This window comes from Eumetopias jubatus, unplaced genomic scaffold (genome assembly GCF_037043125.1).
Source record: "Eumetopias jubatus isolate StellerSeaLion01/CBP00866 unplaced genomic scaffold, mEumJub1_p1.0 scaffold_3, whole genome shotgun sequence".
Lineage (NCBI taxonomy): Eukaryota > Metazoa > Chordata > Mammalia > Carnivora > Otariidae > Eumetopias > Eumetopias jubatus.
In genome coordinates, this window is record NW_028274809.1 from 34,995,686 (window position 1) to 35,014,997 (window position 19,312).

General features: G+C 39.5%; 1 protein-coding gene across 5 annotated transcripts in view; it reads left to right on the forward strand.

Moving 5' to 3' along the window:
• Nucleotides 1-461: 461 nt before the first annotated feature.
• The window catches only part of ORC2 (origin recognition complex subunit 2), a 43,013-nt gene continuing 24,162 nt past the window's right edge, over nt 462-19,312 (forward strand). Inside the window, exons 1-6 of one of the 5 annotated variants that reach the window (XM_028122657.1) lie at nt 462-899; nt 2,175-2,251; nt 4,835-4,881; nt 6,291-6,394; nt 6,858-7,001; nt 15,302-15,391. In XM_028122657.1, the coding sequence (XP_027978458.1) occupies nt 6,298-6,394; nt 6,858-7,001; nt 15,302-15,391 (331 nt within the window). In that variant the 5' untranslated portion in view covers nt 462-899; nt 2,175-2,251; nt 4,835-4,881; nt 6,291-6,297. The remainder of the gene's footprint in view (nt 900-2,174; nt 2,252-4,834; nt 4,882-6,290; nt 6,395-6,857; nt 7,002-15,301; nt 15,392-19,312) is intronic. The other 4 variants (XM_028122667.1, XM_028122649.1, XM_028122672.1 and 1 more) reach the window with 4 other exon arrangements.

Sequence of the window (19,312 nt, forward strand, 5' to 3'; positions counted from 1 at the left end):
CAGGTCATGCTCTCGGGGTCCTGGAATCAACTCCCGCATGGGGCTCCCTGCTTAGCGGGGAGCCTGCTTCTCCCTCTTCCACTCCCCCTGCTTGTGCTCTCTGTCAAATAAATAAAAAAATAAAAAAAACACAAACGCAGATTCATTCCCATTATCTTTTTCCTCAAAAGAAGGTGTCTAGAGAAACTAATCAAGACTTCTAAGATTACCTTAACACACACCTACTACACCGCTGCAAATTTCCCCAAGTGTAACCAACACTTCCTTCCCCCTTCCCCGGAAACGGAAAGAGGACAGGAAAGGCCCAGAACTCAGGGTTTAGGGATTCGTTTCCCTCAGGTCTCTTGATGGGCGGGGCCGACAGCCGGAGACCGACTGGCGGGCAGCGACGTCGCTCTCGGCTGACTCCGCTTTCTATTGGCTTTTCTGGACTCCGCCCCCTGAGCAGGGCGGGAGATTCGGTGTGCAGCAGGCAGGCCTCCCATCCCCCAGCCGGCCTCCGGGCTACCCTACGGGACTCTGATACCCTGCGACCCTCTCCGGCTGTGCTTAGCCGGAATTTGGCCTTTCCTGCTGGGGCCCACGCCGCCTTCCCTGCGGCTCCCAGTCAGCGGGGTATCGTCCGGCAGGCGCGGGGAGGCGGGAGCGGCGCCTGGTGGAGACCTAGAGGTGCGTGGTGGGACAACGCGGCAGCCCGCTTCCCCCTCTCGCTTAGCGCGGGGTTTGTGAGGTGAGTCCGGTGGCGCCCAGCCCCGCAGCCGAGCTGGGGTCCGCGTCTCGGAGAGGGCGTCCCCTCGGCGCTCCGGGCTGGACCGCTGCGCCTCCCTCTTTGCCCTCTCCAGGCTGCTCCCGGCCCCCGCGGGCCCGAGGACTCTCGGCTGGCGGAGCGCGGCCAACTGGTAAGTGGCGCGAGGCACCGGCCAAAGTCCATAAATCCTTGTTGGGGTGAGAGGCTCCTTCTGGAAGCACTGTTGGTCGGTCTCTCCAGCACCGATAGGCCTTCTGTGCAAGGGACGCGTTACCAACCTATCAGTTTCTCGGCTTAAAGAGCCTTGTGCTTGTAAAGAGAAAACTGAAAATCTGTAACCAAAGTGTAGAGTGACCTGCGAGGAGCGGGCACAGTGAGGGCTGAGGAGGAGATTGCTTCCCAGAACTACCACAGGAGTGAGAACCTTCGATGTCATCCCCGCCTGGAATCCTGCTCACTAACAGTCACCCTGGGACAATGCTTGGTTGTAAAATGTGGATGAACCAGGCTCTTCTGGTAGAGCTTTTTAAATTAAAAGGATGTGGATGCATTACTTTTCGCCTTAGAACTAAAATCCTAATAAAACCATTATACCTCCTCTAGTTCAGGTGCAATCTGAAGAAAAATAGCCTGGCCCTACACCTTTGTGTATTGGCACTGCACACATTCATTCATCATTTACTAAGCACCTTTTCTGTTAGAGGAGACATAGAGTCTTCTGATAGAGGAAATGGGTGGCATTGATAAAATTGAGGCTTTGCAACTTCATGAGATCTACGTGCGTAAGTTGAAGCTTAAAGAAGCTGATGATAGGAAACATTTAATTAGCATTTTCATATGCCAAGCACATGATCTCGTTTAATCGTCACAGTTCTGTCTGAAGTCACACAGGTATGAGTGTGGAGTTAAGACCCAGGTTTATCTGATACTAAAATTGGTGTTTAACCTTTTTTTTAAAAAGGATTATGTTTTTAAAAATTGTAGCAATCCTTTATTTGCTCTCAAAGGAGGGTGTGTTGCTGTTAATATTCTTTTGGTGCTGCTGTATTAACTGACTTGTTAACTCCTTGAAAGAAGTCCCACTTAAAAATAAGCACCCAGAGGGGGTGCCTGGGTGGCTCAGTCGTTGAGCGTCTGCCTTTGGCTCAGGTCATGATCCGAGGGTCCTGGGATCGAGCCCCGGCACATTGGGCTCCCTGCTCAGCGGGAGGCCTGCTTCTCCCTCTCCCATTCTCCCTGCTTGTGTTCCTGCTCTCGCTATCTTTCTCTTTCTTTCTGTCAAATAAATAAATAAATAAAATCTTTAAAAAAAACAAAAATAAGCACCCAGAGACAGTGCCTTGAAGAGTAGATGGTCGCTAAAAATTTGCATTTTATTGTGTGTTGTTAAGTAGTGGTTTTTTGTGTGTTTTGTTTTGTTTTCCAGAAATTGTTGGAGAAGGAAGGAAAGGTTTCTTTCAAGGCCTTCGAAGAAGTTTCTTCAGTTTGGTGGTTCTGTACTGTGTAATAAGATGCCTTAATGTCTAGAAAAAGAAATTACATATAAATGTATTCAACTACAAACAAGATTAAGCTAGGGTGCCTCTGTCCAGGCAGTTCTTCTGGACAATACCATAAGGATATTGGACAATATTCAGTTGTCTGGAATTTGTTTTTAAATTTTTCTTGAAAATCTTTCCCCGAAGGAACCACTGAACTTTTGCTCATGAGAATCATGTAACTGAGCTTTACTCCTTTTTCACTTTGATTGCCAGTTAGCTCAGAGCCCAAATTGTTTGTTTGTTTTTTGTTTTAAAGATCTTATTTATTTGACAGAGCGAGAGAGGAAACACAAGCAGGGGGAGTGGGAGAGGGAGAAGCAAGCTTCCTGCCAAGCAGGGAGCATGATGTGGGGCTCAATCCCGGGACCCTGGGATCATGACCTGAGGCGAAGGCAGATGCTTAACTGACTGAGCCACCCAGGTGCCCCAAGCCCAAATTCTTTGTATGATGTATTTTCTGCTTTCTTTTTTTTTTTTTTTAAGATTTTATTTATTTATCTATTTATTTATTTATTTGAGAGAGCGAGAATGAGAGAGTGCACATGAGAGGGGGAAGGGACAGAGGGAGAAGCAGACTCCCTGCTGAGCAGGGAGCCCGATGTGGGACTTGATCCCAGGACTCCAGGATCATGACCTGAGCCGAAGGCAGTCGCTTAACCGACTGAGCCACCCAGGCACCCCTATTTTCTGCTTTCTTTATATTTTCCTGGATCCAGACTGCCTATTAGTGTTATAGTTTGTTATTTGTTTTATTGCATTTGCTTATTGTCACTACTTCATATCTTTTGGAGAAGCCTGCTTCTCCCTCTCCCACTCACCCTGCTTGTGTTCCCTTGCTCGCTGTGTCTCTCTCTGTCACATTAATAAATAAAATCTTAAAAAAAATTAAAAATAAATAATAAAACAATATAGATTAGACTGAATCTGGGCATGCTTTTAAAAGTGTGCTTGATAGAACTAGGCATGTTTAACTTAACTGGAAACATAGAGGAACTGGAAATATAGAAATCTTTGGATGTTTGAACTGCCAAGTGGGAAAATGATTAGATATATTATGAATAGTATCCAGAGGTCAGAACAAGCATTTAGGATAACGGATTTGGGGTGCCTGGGTGGCTAGTAGGTTAAGTGTCCGACTCTTGGTTTTGGCTCAGGTCCTGGTCTCCGGATTGCAGGATCTAGCCCCGTATCCAGTTCTGCACTCATTGGAGGGTCGGCTGGAGATTCTCTTTCTCCCTCTCCTTCTGCCCCTCCCCCCACTCTTTATCTCTCACTCTCTAAAATAAATAAATAAATCTTTTTTAAAGAACAAAAAGGATAACAAATTTGTATTTAATGGCAGGAGAAGTGTGTAATAGAATGATTAGGGACTTTGGAATCAGTCAGACTTGGATTTTAGCCCTAACACACTTTCTAGTTGTATAAATTTGGATGAGGGGCGCCTGGGTGGCTCAGTTGGTTAGGCGACTGCCTTCGGCTCAGGTCATGATCCTGGAGTCCCGGGATCGAGTCCCACATCGGGCTCCCTGCCCAGCAGGGAGTCTGCTTCTCCCTCTGACCCTCTGACCCTCTTCCCTCTCGTGCTCTCTATCTCTCATTCTCTCTCAAATAAATAAATAAAATCTTTAAAAATAAATAAATACATAAATAAATAAATTTGGATGAGTAATTTAATAGTTAATCTCAGTTTACTCATCTGTGTATTGGGGGAGTTATATATATTTTAACTACCTCAGAGAATCTGAGGATTTAATGATCTACTGTGCATGGAAGTGCCTAATATAGTGCCTGACAAACAGCCCCTCAGAAAAGCTTTTATACAGCTATAAAGAAATCATAAGTTTCCTTATTATATACAAATATCATGTAGATGCATTAAACTTTTTCTCTAATACATCCAAATTCCTCATAATAGAAAGCAGTATCATGACTAGAAAGATGGCCCAAAAGGATATGTTCTCCTGGCAACGGTTATGTAAATTATAGATGAAGTATTATCTTTATACACAAAACATAAGCCTTAATAGAGTTGTTATGAGGGTTAAATGAAAATACGTATAGAATATTCAAAACTGTGTCCAGCATATAGTAAGTGCTCAAATGTTGGCCTCCTCATTCCAGCCACTTGCCCCCACAGTCCAGATCTTCTCAGTCTCTAGTACTTCGTGGCCAAAATACTGATGGTTGTTTTGTCCTTTACTATGCCATCATAATAACTTTGTAAAAGCTGCATTTATCTATTCATCTTGTTTATTAAAACTTGTGAACTTCTGGGCGCCTGGGCGGCTCAGTTGGTTAAGCGACTGCCTTCGGCTCAGGTCATGATCCTGGAGTCCCGGGATCGAGTCCCGCATCCGGCTTCCTGCTCAGCAGGGAGTCTGCTTCTCCCTCTGACCCTCTTCCTTCTCATGCTTTCTATCTCTCATTCTCTCTCTCTCTCAAATAAATAAATAAAATCTTTAAAAAAAAAATAAAACTTGTGAACTTCTTTGGTTGCTTTCATATCCTATAGCTGACCTTGACTAAGTTCTTTTTATAATTGCAGGTGACTACCTGAATTTTCCAGCTGCAGAATGTGTAGTATTTTTAAAGGTAAATGAAAATAAAGACAAGTCATTTAAGTATGCTAGTTCCAGGGGCACCTGGCTGGCTCAGATGGAAGAGTGTATGACTCTTAATCTCGAGGTCGTGAGTTTGAGCCCTACATTGGGTGTAGAGATTACTTAAATAAATAAAACTTAAAAAAAAGTAAAGCTGTCATTTTTTTTTTTTTTTTTTAAGTGTGAGGGATGTGCCTGGCTGGCTCAGTTGGTAGAGCATACGACTCTTGGTTGTGAGTTCAACCCAACGTTGGGTATAGACATTATAAATAAATAAACTTTTTTTTTTAAAGATTTTATTTATTTATTTGACAGAGATAGAGACAGTGAGAGAGGGAACACAAGCAGGGGGAGTGGGAGAAGGAGAAGCAGGCTTCCTGCGGAGCAGGGAGCCTGATGCGGGGCTTGATCCCAGGACCCTCAAGATCATGACCTGAGCCGAAGGCAGATGCTTAACAACTGAGCCACCCAGGCGCCCCAATAAATAAACTTAAAAAAAAAAGTGTGCTAGTTACAAAAGGAAACTTGACAGCATTTAGTAAGTTATCTGCATGCAAATAACTTATGAGTGACATAGTCCATAGTTCCTATTATTGATAGAAAAAACAAAAATAGGATTTATAAGAGAGAGAGAGGAGAGAAAAAATTCATTTTTTGGGTAAACTGATTAGCTGGGAGCCAGTTGGGATCATCATTATTTAGTTTCAGGCCATTGGTATTACAAGTTCTGAAATGAAATTTTTTCAGAGTAGGGAGGAGTTGATCAAGTTTTTGTTTGCCAAATTCTGAAGTCTGTTCAGTGAAGAACTGACTATAAAGTATTGGAAAGTTACATGTTTACTCTTTAGATACCAGGATACCCAGAAAGCCATTTTCTAACTGTAAAGTTGTTTGGTAAGCATGCAATAATAGTAAAGGGAGGTACTTGAGGATTATTTGATCCAGGTTTGGTATACCGGTGAAATGCACGGACTTCCCCCAATGGACTATTTATAGTGAACAGACACTAAAGGCTACCAAACCATTATTCTTTGCTTGTCTGCCCCTTCTCTAAACTCTCATGTATTAAACACCTCCTTTCTGGTACTGTTAATCATTCTGTAGATTGGTTAAGGCTTTCTTTATAGGAAGAATTGCTTTCCCATTAATATATTTTAGTTGCCTTGATTGAATTTGGCTTTTTCCAATTCTCAGACACCACTTCCTGTACTTTCCATTTTTCAGATAAAGAGTTGATTTACCTTTTATCAAAAGCATAATATTAATACGATAATGCATAATATATTTTTCATACTTGAGACTCTTTAAAATGTAATATAAATACATGTATTATGTGAATGTTTATTTGGTTGTTGAAATGAATTTTTCATCACTTTTGAGTGCTTTATTGCTTTTGTTTAGGTTGGCAATGATGAGTAAACTGGAATTAAAGGAAGACAAGATGCTGGAGGTTCAGTTTGTGGGAGATGATGATGTCCTTAATCACATTCTTGATAGAGAAGGAGGTACTGAGTGATTATACAATTGAAGAGATGCTTATGTGATGGTTATGGATTATCTCACTTTTTAAAATATTTTAACCTTCTATTTTAAAAATAGAGCACAAAGTATTTGACCTAGTAAGACTAAATAAAAACTACTTTTGTAGTTTATTCCATTCAAACTTTTGAAAATTAAAAATAGTAAAGCCTTATCTGATATGAAATACTTAATATTAGGGGTAAGTGATAACTACCCATTGTAATTAAAATGTGACCCCCCAAAATAATAAACTTTCAAGGTTTTTCCTTAAATTATATAAACTGTGGTGAAGAGTGGTACATACTTTCATCAGAGAGAAAACACTGAATTTTTTTCCAGATTTTAAATAATGACAGTATAAGTATTACAGTTTATTTACTTATTTAAATGTAATGTTTGGAAAGAATTTATACCTGTCATGTTCTAATTCTTTGGATGTTCTTATAGGAGCTAAATTAAAAAAGGAACGAGCTCAGCTTTTGGTCAACACAAAAAAAATTATAAAAAAGCCAGAATATGATTTGGAAGAAGATGACCAGGAAGTCTTAAAAGATCAGAACTATGTGGACGTTTTAGGACGAGATATTCAAGGTATTTTGGTAGTTGGGGTAGGGAAAGTACACTCAAATTTCTGCTAGTGGCTGAAACTGCTTTGCAGGATACATAACAGTAGTCTGGTAGGTTAGGCAGTGGCAAGCTATATTTTTTTTTTTTTATTGTAAACTACATATAATATAAACCTTACCATCTTTAACATTATTAAGTGTATACTTCAGTTGTATTAAATATATTCATGATGATGCTGTGCTGTTATCACCATCCATCTCCAGAACTGTTTTCATCAGGCATGCTACATTATTCTATTTCTCACCAAAAAAGCATTTGCTTCAGGTTTTTATGTATATAGTTGGAAGGTTGAAAGCACTGAATTTCCACTATAGTTTTTTTCTTTAGTTTTTTTTTTCCCCACAAGCAACCATTTGTGCACTTAATTATTTTTAGATTCCACAGACCAATCTAAAGTTATTTGTTAAGATATTTATATTTTTAACTAATTTGAAATAATTTCATAAAGCAAGTCACTTTATTATTACTTTGGTCTTCTTTACAGAAATAGAAAGGGCCCACCTGGGTGGCTCTGTCGGTTAGGCATCTGACTCTTGATTTCAGCTAGGGTCATGATTTCAGGGTTCTGGGATCGGCCCCATGTCGAGCTCTGTGCTAGGTGTGGAGCCTGCTTGAGATTCTCTCCCTCTCCTGCCCCTCTTCCCACCTTGCCTCACGCACACCCACTCTCTCTGTCTCTTAAGGAAGGAAGGAAAGGGGGGCAAGGAAGGAAGGAGGGAGGGAAGGAAGGGGGCGTGGGAGGGTGGGAGATAGATAGATAGAAGGAACATTCCCAGAAGTAATATTGCTTCAACCTAGGCATGCTAGTGTTAGGTTTTTTGTTTTTTTAAACCTAAGCCAGATTCCTGCCAGATTATATTTAAAATTTTTTAGGCTTATGTTTTAGTTAGGGCTCAAGGAACACAGATTTACTTAAGTTGGCTTGAAAAATTAAAGACCAAGGAACAAAATCAGTATTGTTGGGCACTAGGGACATTGGAACTGAGACCACATTAAAAACCTAGGGACTTTGCTTTTATGGATCTCCTAGTCTCCTTCAGGAGGTCATCTCTGTGCATCCATTCTCTTTCTGTGTTACCAGTCTCTCTCATGTACGTGCTTTTTACTCATATTTGACTTATAAATGGCCATCATCACTACTCCTGACCTTTTTGTCACTTCTTGAGTCATAATGCTTCTGGTTTAGTTCTGATGTTAAATGGCATGATACAAAAAAACGACGACTATCCCTCACTAGACTAAGTGGGCAGAGTGGATTCTTTTAAAAAGTGTCCCCAACCTAGAGAGTTAACATTTTTTAGGGCATGTTCTGAATAGAACTTTAGATTCTTCTTCTTCTTTTCTTTTTAAGATTTTTATTTATTTAAGAGAGAGCAAGAGAGCATGAGCGGGGTGGGGGGTGCAGAGGGACAAGCAGACTTCCCACTGAGTGAGGAGCCCTATGTGGGGCTTGATCCCAAGACCCTGAAATCATGACCTGAGCCAAAGTCAGATGTTTAACTGACTGAGCCATTCAGGCGCCCCAGAACTTTGGATTCTTGATTCCTGTTATGGTAGTCCTAAGAAGAGATTGAAAACAATATATTTGTCTTTAAAGTGGTTTTTTTGGATACTTGATTCTTATAAGTTAGCTGCTAGAAAATTCCGTGACCAATATGTGGTCCATTCTTTATTTATTTATTTAAAGATTTTATTTATTTTTTTGAGAGAGAGAAAGAGAGTGCGCATGCATGAGTGGGGGAAGGGAGAGGGAGAAGCAGATTCCCCACCAAGTGCAGAGCCTGAGGGAAGGCTCCATCCCAGGACCCTGAGATCATGACCTGAGCTGAAGTCAGCCGCTTAACTGACTAAGCCACCCAGGCACCCCATTCATATTATATTTAATTTTGCTTTATTCACAGTTCCATTTTTGAACTTAACGATTATGTCAGGTTTTTAATTGTGGTTAAATAAAATCTTTTTAAAAATTATGAGAGTGGCACCTGGGTGGCTCAGTCATCTAAGCATCTGACTCTTGGTTTTGACTTAGGTCATGATCTCACGGTTGCGGGATCGAGTCTTGCACTGGGCTCAGTGTGGAGTCTGCTTGGGATTCTCCCTCCCCCCCTTCTTTTGTCCCTCCCCCCACTCTCACGCTCTCTCTCTAAAATAAATCTTTTTTAAAAAATTGGGATGCCTGGGTGGCTCAGTTGGTTAAGCAGCTGCCTTCGGCTCAGGTCATGATCCCAGGGTTCTGGGATTGAGCCCCACATCAGGCTCCTTGCTTGGCGGGGAGCCTGCTTCTCCTTCTCCCTTTGCCTGCTATTCCACCTGCTTGTGCTCTCTCTGTCAACTAAATAAAATTGTAAAAAAAAAAAAAAATTTAAAAATTGGGAGACAATAAATAAATAAATAAAACTTGTGGTAAAATATATGTAATATAAAATTTCTCATCTTAAAGTGTGTAGTTCAGTATTAAGTACATTAACATTGTTTTGTAGTCAATCTCCAGAACTCTTTTCATTTTACAAAACTGAAATTCTACCCATTAAAAACTCCCCAGTCCCTCCTCCCCACAGCCCAACAACCACCATTCTACTTTCTCTCTGAATTTGACTATTTTAGGTATCTTATATAAGTGGAATCATACAGTATTTTTGTGTGTGACTGGTTTATTTCACTTAGCATAGTGTTCTCAAGGTTCATCCATGTTGTGGCAACGTGTCAGAATTTCCTTCCTTTTTGAGGCTGAATACTACTTCATTGTATGTATATACGTTTTGTTTAACCATTCATCAGTCAGTGGACATTGGGTGGCTTCAGCCTTTTGGCCTCTGTGAATAATGCTGTTATGAACATGGGTGTACAAGTATCTTTTTGAGACCCTGATTTGAATTCTTTTGGGTATATTCCCAGAAGTGGAATTGCTGAATCATATGGTAATTCTATTTTTAATTTTTTAAAGAACTGCCATAATATTTTCCACAGCAGCTACACCAAATTACATTTCCACCAACAATGCATAAGCATTCCAGTTTCTCTGTATGCTTACCAACACTTGCCTTTTTTTTTTTAATAGCCTTCCTAATGGGTGTGAAATGGTAGTGTTATTTCTGTAGTATTGCATTCAGATTTATAAATAACATAGTTGGCCTCTATTAGACTTTTGGATTGTTTCTAAATTTTTATTGTAATGAATGCAGTAGGGATTATCCTTGGATATAAATCTTTGTTTAGATCTTTTATTTCTTCATAAGAGAGTCCTAGCAGTAGAATTATTGGTGAAGGTGTATCAACTTTATAAGGCATACATATTGCCAAATTGCTTTCTAGAAAGATTATATCAACTAGTATTAAGATCCTTCACTGGCGGGCGCCTGGGTGGCTCAGTTGGTTAAGCGACTGCCTTCGGCTCAGGTCGTGATCCTGGAGTCCCGGGATCGAGTCCCACATCGGGCTCCCTGCTCAGCGGGGAGTCTGCTTCTCCCTCTGACCCTCTTCCCTCTCATGCTCTCTATCTCTCATTCTCTCTCTCTCAAATAAATAAATAAAATCTTTAAAAAAAAAAAAGATTCCTCACTGGCATTAAACATTTTTTCTTACATTTATTACCCATTTTAATTTTTCCATGGTTTTTCATAATTTTTTGGTTTTGTGCATTTTGAGTAATTTAAAACCTGTTAAGTTTTATATGTATTATAGTAAAATCTTGGCCAGTGTGATTAGAACCATTGTTAATTAGTCAATCGAAATGTCAGAACCAGAAAATCACAAAAATAACTACTGTACTCAACATTTTTTTTAAGTTTTTTTTTTAAAGATTTTATTTATTTGAGAGAGAGAGAATGAGAGAGAGAGCACGAGAGGGAAGAGGGTCAGAGGGAGAAGCAGACTCCCCGCTGAGCAGGGAGCCCGATGTGGGACTCGATCCCGGGACTCCAGGATCACGACCTGAGCCAAAGGCAGTCACTTAACCAACTGAGCCACACAGGCGCCCCTCTAAACATTTTTATGTATAAACATATATATATATATAAGCATACACACACACAAACCCCACAGTCTTGTCTTTTTTTTTTTTTTAAGATTTTATTTATTTATTTGAGAGAGTAAGCAAGTGCAGAAGCAGGGGGAGTGACAGGGAGAGGGAGAACCAGGTTCCCCACGGAGCAGGGAGCCCCATGCCAGCGATCCCAGGATCCTGAGATCATGACCTAAACCAAAGGCAGACGCTTAAACCACTGAGCCACTCAGGCGCCCCCCCCACCCGCCCACAGTCTTTTCTTTAATTAGAAGTTTGCTAGAGGTCAGCTGGTTGAAGAACAGCATTACCTTTTGATTTTGGTGTTGGATTTTTTTAGACAATATATCCATAATGCATGCATCATCTGGGATTTCAGGTTTTCTTTCCCTCCGTTAGATTGTACATTTAAAGACACTTCTAATGCAGTCTTGGTGTAGTATGCTTTTATATTTTTTCAAATTTTTTTCAAATCTTTTATGGCTTCTCATCCATACCTAATTTGAAACCATTTGTTTTAGTTAATAACTTTTATCAAATATTTCTAAAGCATTTAGTTTACAGAGAAACCACTCAGCATCTTTAAATATTTTGTCTCTGTGCCAGACATTTAAGTTACATAAAGACAGGTTTACCATAAACAGACCCATGCATACATGAAAATCTGATATATGAGAAAGGTAGCATTGAAGATCGCTCAGCTAAGGATGAACTGGTCAGTAAATAGCATTGAGCCAGTTGGGTATCCTTATGAATAAAAGAAACTGGATCTCTACCTCCCATCATAAACAAGTTAATTACCTTAATTTAAGATTTACATTAAAAAAAGCAAATGTAAATGCTTTTTTTTTTTAAGATTTTATTTATTTATTTGATAGAGACACAGCAAGAGAGGGAACACAAGCAGGGGGAGTGGGAGAGGGAGAAGCAGGCCTCCCGCCAAGCAGGAGCCTGACACGGGGCCCGATCCCAGGACCCTGGGACCATGACCTGAGCCGAAGGCAGACGCTTAACGACTGAGCCACCCAGGCGCCCTTGTAAATGCTTTTATAAGAAAATACAAGAGAATATGGTTTTGACTTTATTAGAAGAATTTCTTTTAGTTTAATGTAATCAAAAGATTGACATATTCTAATTAAAATTCAGCACTTCTCAAGAAGACAAACCACAGATTAGGAGAAAATATTTGCAAAACACATCTGTTAAAGAAATGTTACCTAAGGGGCGCCTGGGTAGCTCTGTTGGTTAAGCGTTTGCCTTCGGCTCAGGTCATGGTCTCCGGGTCCTGGGATCGAGCCCCACATCAGGCTCTTTGCTTGGGGGGGGGTGGGATCTGCTTTTCCCTCTCCCTCTGTGATCTCTCTTTCTCTCAAATAAATCTTAAAAGAAAAGAATATTACTCAATACAAAGACCTCTTAAAACTCAACAGTGAGAAAATGAATAACCTGATTTAAAAATGAGCAGAGGACTCAGCGAGGAGCCTGCTTCTCCCTCTGTTTGCTGCTCCCCCCACTTGTGCTCTCTCTCTGGCAAATGAATAAATTAAATCTTTTAAAAAAATAAAAATGAGCAGAGGAACTGGACATCTCACCAAAGAAGATCTATGGATGGCAAATAATCACATGAAAATATACTAAAAGCATTATATGTCATTAGGAAATTGCAAATTAAAACAACGAGATACCACTTACACACCTATTAGAATGGCCCAAGTGTAAAACATTGACAGCACCAAATGCTGGCAAATCTGTGGAGCAACCGGAATTCTCATTTGTTGCTGGTGGGAATGCAAAATGGAACAACTCTTTGGATGACAGTTTGGCAGTTTCTTACAAAGTAAACATATTCTTACCTATGATCTAGCAGTTGTGCTTCTTCGTATTTACTCATATGAGTTGAAAACTTATCTCCACTCAAAAACCTGCACACACATGTTTATAGAACCTTTGTTCATAATTGCTATGGCTTGGAAGCAACCAAAAAGTTAACAAAGAATAAATAAACTGATATATCCATACAGTGGGATATTATTCAGCACTTTAAAAAAAAAGCTATCAAGACATGAAAAGATGTGGAGGAACCTTAAACACTTATTACTAAGTGAAAGAAGCCAATCTGAAAAGGCTACTGGCTATGATACCAACTGTATGACATTCTAGGAAAGGCAAAACTGGAGACAATGAAGAGATCAGTGGTTGCCAGGCATCGGGTTGGGAGGTATGAACAGGTAGAGTACAGAGAGTTTTTAGGGCATTGAAACTATTCTGTATTATACTACAGTGGTGGATACATGTCATCATACTTTGTCACAAGCTATAGAATGCATCAAAAAGAATGAAATCTTGCCATCTGCAACCACATGGATGGAGCTAGAATGTATTATGCTAAGTGAAATAAGTCAAAGACAAATACCATATGATTTTACTCGTGGGATTTAAGAAACAAAACAGATGAACATAGAAGAAGGGGGAAAAAAAGGGAGGGAAATCGTAAGAGACTCTTAACTCTCTTAACTGTAGAGAACAAACAGGGTTGCTGGAGGGGAGGTGGGAGGGGAAGGGGCTAAATGGCTGATGGGTGCTAAGGAAGGCACTTGTTATGATGAGTACTGGGTATTATATATAAGCACTGAATCACTAAATTCTACCTCTGAAACCAATATTAACTATATTGGTTAACTGTTAACTAACTAGAATTTAAATAAAAACTTAAAAAAAAAAAGCCTATAGAATGTACCACACCAAGAGTGAACCTTGGGGCACCTGGGTGGCTCAGTTGGTTGGGCGTCTGCCTTCAGCTCGGGTCATGATCCCAGAGTACTGGGATCGAGCCCCACATCGGGCTCCCTGCCCAGTGGGAGCTTGCTTCTCTCTATCCTTCCCGCTTATGCTCTCTTCTCGCTATCTCTGTCTCTCTCTCTCTCTCTTAAATAAAATCTTTAAAAAAAAAAAGTGAACCTTAAGGGATGTTAATGAGGTGTCAGTGTATGTTCATGATTGTAACAAATCTACCACTCTGGTGTGGGATGTTGGTAGCTGGAAGAGGCTGTGCATTTGTGAGGGCAGGAAGTATATAGGAAATCTCTGTACCTTCTATTCAAATTGGCTCTGAACTTAAAACTGCTTTTAAAACAAAGTCTTTGAAAAAAAATTTAGGACTTCTCTTCATCAAATGTCATCATAAAGAGGTGAGAAGACAAGTCACAGGATGAAGAAGATATTTCTTCCTTGGAAATAAAGTTTTGAAAAGATGTTCAACCTCATTAGCAATTAGGAAAAGGGAAATTAAAACAACTTTCCCCATAAGATTCATTTTACACCCACTCGACTGACAAAGATTAAGGAGTTTGGATAATGCCAAGTATTAGTGCATATAAAATAGGGACTCTTAAACAGTAAGGATAGTGCACACTGACTTTGGAAAAGTCTGGCACTGTTTTGTAATAACAATAATAAACCCAATACATATTGACATAAATATATTTAGACAAAAAAACAACTATTTCCAAAAAAAAGTCACTGTTTTACATTTTTGCAAATGTCTGGCTTAATAGAAGCTGAATTTTCATATCTGCTTCACACGTTCCATTAACCCACAGGATGGTGCTGTCATCACACATAATGTAGTCTCTGGAATACCTCACTCTCCACTCTTGATTGAGAAAAAGTCAAATAATGTCTTAGTGTTATGAAATAGTTTTGGCCTCGGGGACCTGAGAGACCTGACGCCACCACACTTGGAGAATTGCTTTGCCAGAGGGTAGGCTACTGGCCATGAGTATCTGGTATGTTGTAGGTAGCAGCTGTTATTTAAAGGGATGATTGAAGAATGAAATTAAGTCACTATCTTGATAGGGAGTAGGAGAGCTTCCACCATGTAACTGATTTAAATCTCAGCCTCAGCTCAATTGTACTTTGCGTGTTTGCTTCAAGAAGAAAACCTATTCGAGTCCCTTCAGTTTTCCTTCCTCAGGGCCAACACTATCATGAATTGAATGGATATCCCTCTAGTCTGGAGGGGTTTTTGGGGGGGGGTGCTATGTGTGTGTGTTTATATATCTAATTTGTGTGTACTCGTGAAGAATAATATGTTTCCTGTGTTTCAAATTTATATAAACAGTTCTCTTGTGTTTTAAAATATTTTATGTATAAATATTGTTAAACCTTTATGCAAGACAGTGGGGCGGTGCAAACCTTAAGATTTTATCTTTTTTTCTGTTAATTTTGCTTATATTTCCAAAACATACTGCATTTTCTCTTTCAGAATCCTTGAAAAACGGCTCTGCTGCAGATGGTGGGAATAAAGTTTATTCTTTTCAGAATAGAAAACACTCTGAAAAGATGGCCAAATTAGGTATGTTGCTTTTCTAAAAGGTGTATTTAACCACATTCTCCGGTTATTGCATTCCCTAAAAGAATGAGGGATGTCATTTTATATCACATTTTCAAGCATACATAGTCAGTTTTTCATGCTCATATGTGTCTTCTGTTCTCAGATAGGTTTTAAGCATCTCATAGTAGAACTGTCTTCATCTTCCCACATGTAGCATAGGTTCTGAAGAAATTTTTAAGTATATGAGTGACTTAAGTCACAGATACTCTGAATTTATTAAATAAGAATTTTATGCTATGTATAGAAAAATGTATTGTAGGGGCACCTGGGTGGCTTAGTTGTTAAGCGTCTGCCTTTGGCTCAGGTCATGATCCCGGGGTCCTGGGATCGAGCCCCGCATCGAGCTCCCTGCTCGGCAGGAAGCCTGCTTCTCCCTCTCCCACTCCCCCTGCTTGTGTTCCTTCTCTCGCTGTGTCTCTGTCAAATAAATAAAAATCTTTAAAAAAAAAAAAGAAAAAAATGTAGAAAACTATAAAATTGTTACAAATGGGCTATTGTGACATTTTCTTACTCAATTTGCTACTTATACTAATTACACATGAATTACTGATTTTTAGAAAAACCAGACTAAAATAAATTACATTTAACATTAAAATTAAACTGTCAATCCAGTAAAAATTCAGATGGCACTTTATTTGGGTTCTGTGGTATGAGGGGTCAGATTTGAAAGCTTTGAGGAAGGGAAATAACATGTGAAAGCAGTTTGAAAATTAAGGAGGTCCATAAGTATATGAAGGTTTGGGAACACCAAGAAGTCAAGAGTAAGGGAATAATAATTAACTACTCAGTAAGATGTAATAGTTGTTTAATAGGGCTTATAATGTATAATTACAGAACACCAACATATATTTCTGAAGTGGTGTATTTTTATGCAATCATTCTGGCCAGTAACCAGGTAAACATTCAAGATCAAGTGAAAAACTTAAGTGTTGACACTGATGAGGGACATAGAAGTAATTATAAGACCTGTGTTAGAGAACATAATAATATTTAATCATTTGCAAAATTCAGTTTTTCCAAAAGGTATAATACGAAATTCATTATTAATTTTGAAGCTAGCATGGTATGTATAATAATTTACATTATCTGATCTGTTTCTTAGTGTTTACAATCCACATCAAGAAATTGAAAGTTTTTCGATCTGTAAAAATGACTGCATTCTGTGTAAGATCTCTGGGAAACCAGAGAATAAATGTTAAAACAATTATTAGAGAAAGGATCAGATAGACACCAAGACTAACCTGAAACCCCAGAACCATGAAATAGGACAAAGAACATTGGAGAAAGAGAACTAATAGTGGAGAGGAGCCCCAGAAGAGTAATCAAGTAGAAGTTCTCCAAGTAGATAATCAACATGCATATAATAACCATGATGTACGTCTTACATTATATGGGCTGCAAGAAACTTAAGCATTGTTATGTTGTACATTTCTGTTATCATAAATGAAAGAAATACAGTCATGGGGGCGCGTGGGTGGCTCAGTCAGTTCGGCATCTGCCTTTGGCTCAGATCATGATGCCAGGGTCCTGGGATGGAGCCCCACATTGGGCTCCCTACCCAGTGGGGAGCCTGCTTCTCCTCCCACTCCCCCTCCTTGTGCTCTCTCTCTCTCTCTGTGAAATAAATAAAATCTTTAAAAAAAGGAAAAATATATACAGTCATGAAAAGATGGTTTTCTGGATAATTTGAGATTGATCATACTTTCTAAAATATTTAGTTAGGACTTATGTTTAGTTGTAATGCTCTTCAAAGAGTTGCTTTGACTTATTAAGTATTGTTGCTAATTGTGTTTACATCTAATTATATCAATGAAGTAGAAGGCCTTAGTATTTTTTTTTTAAAGGTTTTATTTATTTGAAGGACGCCTGGGTGGCTCAGTTACCTGCCTTCGGCTCAGGTCATGATCATGGGGTCCTGGGATTGAGTCCCACATCGGGCTCCTTGCTCCACAGGGAGCCTGCTTCTTCTGCCTGCTCCCCCTGCTTGTGCACGTGCTCTCTCTCTCTGACAAATAAAATCTTTAAAAAAAAAAGATTTTATTTATTTGAGAGAGAGCGCGAGCAGGGGCAGGGGCCGAGGGAAAGGGAGAAGCACAGAGCCCGATGCAGGGCCTGGTATCAAGATGCTGATATCATGACCTGAGCTGAAGTCAGACACTTAACCAACTGAGCCACCCAGGCGCCCCAGCCTTAGTGTTTTTTGAATAACTCTAACCTGCCATAAAATCATATATTACTGTGTATAAATGATTAAATATAATTGGGCTAATGAAGATATAGGACTAGAAATACACTAGGAGTTAGGGAGGCTTTTATTTTTTTTTTTAAGATTTTATTTATTTATTTGAGAAAGAGAGAATGAGAGACAGCATGAGAGGGAAGAGGGTCAGAGGGAGAAGCAGACTTCCTGCTGAGCAGGGAGCCCAATGCGGGACTCGATCCTGGGACTCCAGGATCATGACCTGAGCCGAAGGCAGTCGCTTAACCGACTTGAGCCACCCAGGCGCCTGACAGGGAGGCTTTTTTAAAATACATGTTTGGGATGAGTAAATTAATGCAAACAAAAGAGCTAAGGTAGAAGTACCAAGGAGAGGACACTAAGGAGTTCAACGAGCTTGTAGAAAGGGATGACTTTAGGAAATTAAAAATAGATTGGATGATAGGATAAATAATAGCCTAATGAGACGGCAAAGATTTTGAAATTTTATTTTAAAATTTCCAATATGGGGACCCCTGGGTGCCTCAATCATTAAGCGTCTGCCTTCGGGATTGAGCCCCTTGTCGGGCTCCCTGCTCACTGGGAAGCCTGCTTTTCCCTCTCCCACTCCCCCTGCTTGTGTTCCCTTTTTAAAAATAAATAAATAAAATAAAATTTCCAATATGTTGCAGACCAGTTGTGTAAAATACAATACAAATGAATTATTAGAAAAATGAAAAGAAAAAGATACAGAATATATATTCTGTATGCTATATGCCCCAATTTTTTATTAGTAGAGTCAATAGCCATATGTAATTAACTGTCTTTTATTCTTTTTCCTCTTCAATTCTTCCTTTTCTTCCCTTTTGTAGTTTAATAGTTATTTAAAAACAGAATTTTTCCATGTTGCAACATAAGGCCAAAATGATCCCAGCTAAATTACTTTGTGCTTATGTCGCTTTTTGTTGATGTGAAGTTTTTTTCCCCCTATCCTTTGGGTCAACAGCCTTTAATCCAAACATAGTACATTATTCTGGTGTAAAGAGAAAGCAAAGGGCTGATTTTAGGCATACTTAGAGATAGAATGTGCAGAGGAGACAGCAGGGAAGAGATGGAATAGCTACCAGCAATAGCTGGGGGCCGGAATAATGTCATAGAACCCAAACGGAGGAATAATTTCAAAGAAAGATGGATAAAAACCTCTAGTGAATGATACAGAAGACTGAGGAGGTTAGTTAAAAAAGAAGGCAGTACGTTTGTGGGGACTGTCATGAGTATTTTGGATCAATTTCCAGTTTGGAGGATAAAACTGAAACAGGAAGAGTTTGAGTAAAGTGGCTTTAACTTACACAAATTCAAGTGTACTTTCTCCTTTAAAAAAAATGGGGGGGATATAATGTTCACTTTCTTCTCAGTGAACAACGTGCCAGTGTGTGTTAAATTGGGAAATATAAATCTATTCCTTAGTTAGGCTTCATTCCACATGCCTCTCACGCTACTGAGAAAGTATGTATCTTTAAAGGTAAAGATTTTAGTTTTCCTTTAAAATGGCCCTATATTTTAGAAGCCAACTATTTAATCTGATGTTCAACTGAAGAAACAGCCATCTGTTCAATGCTATATTAAATTTTATATGTTATTCACATGTATTATAGAGTTTTAGACACAAAATAGAATATACCACA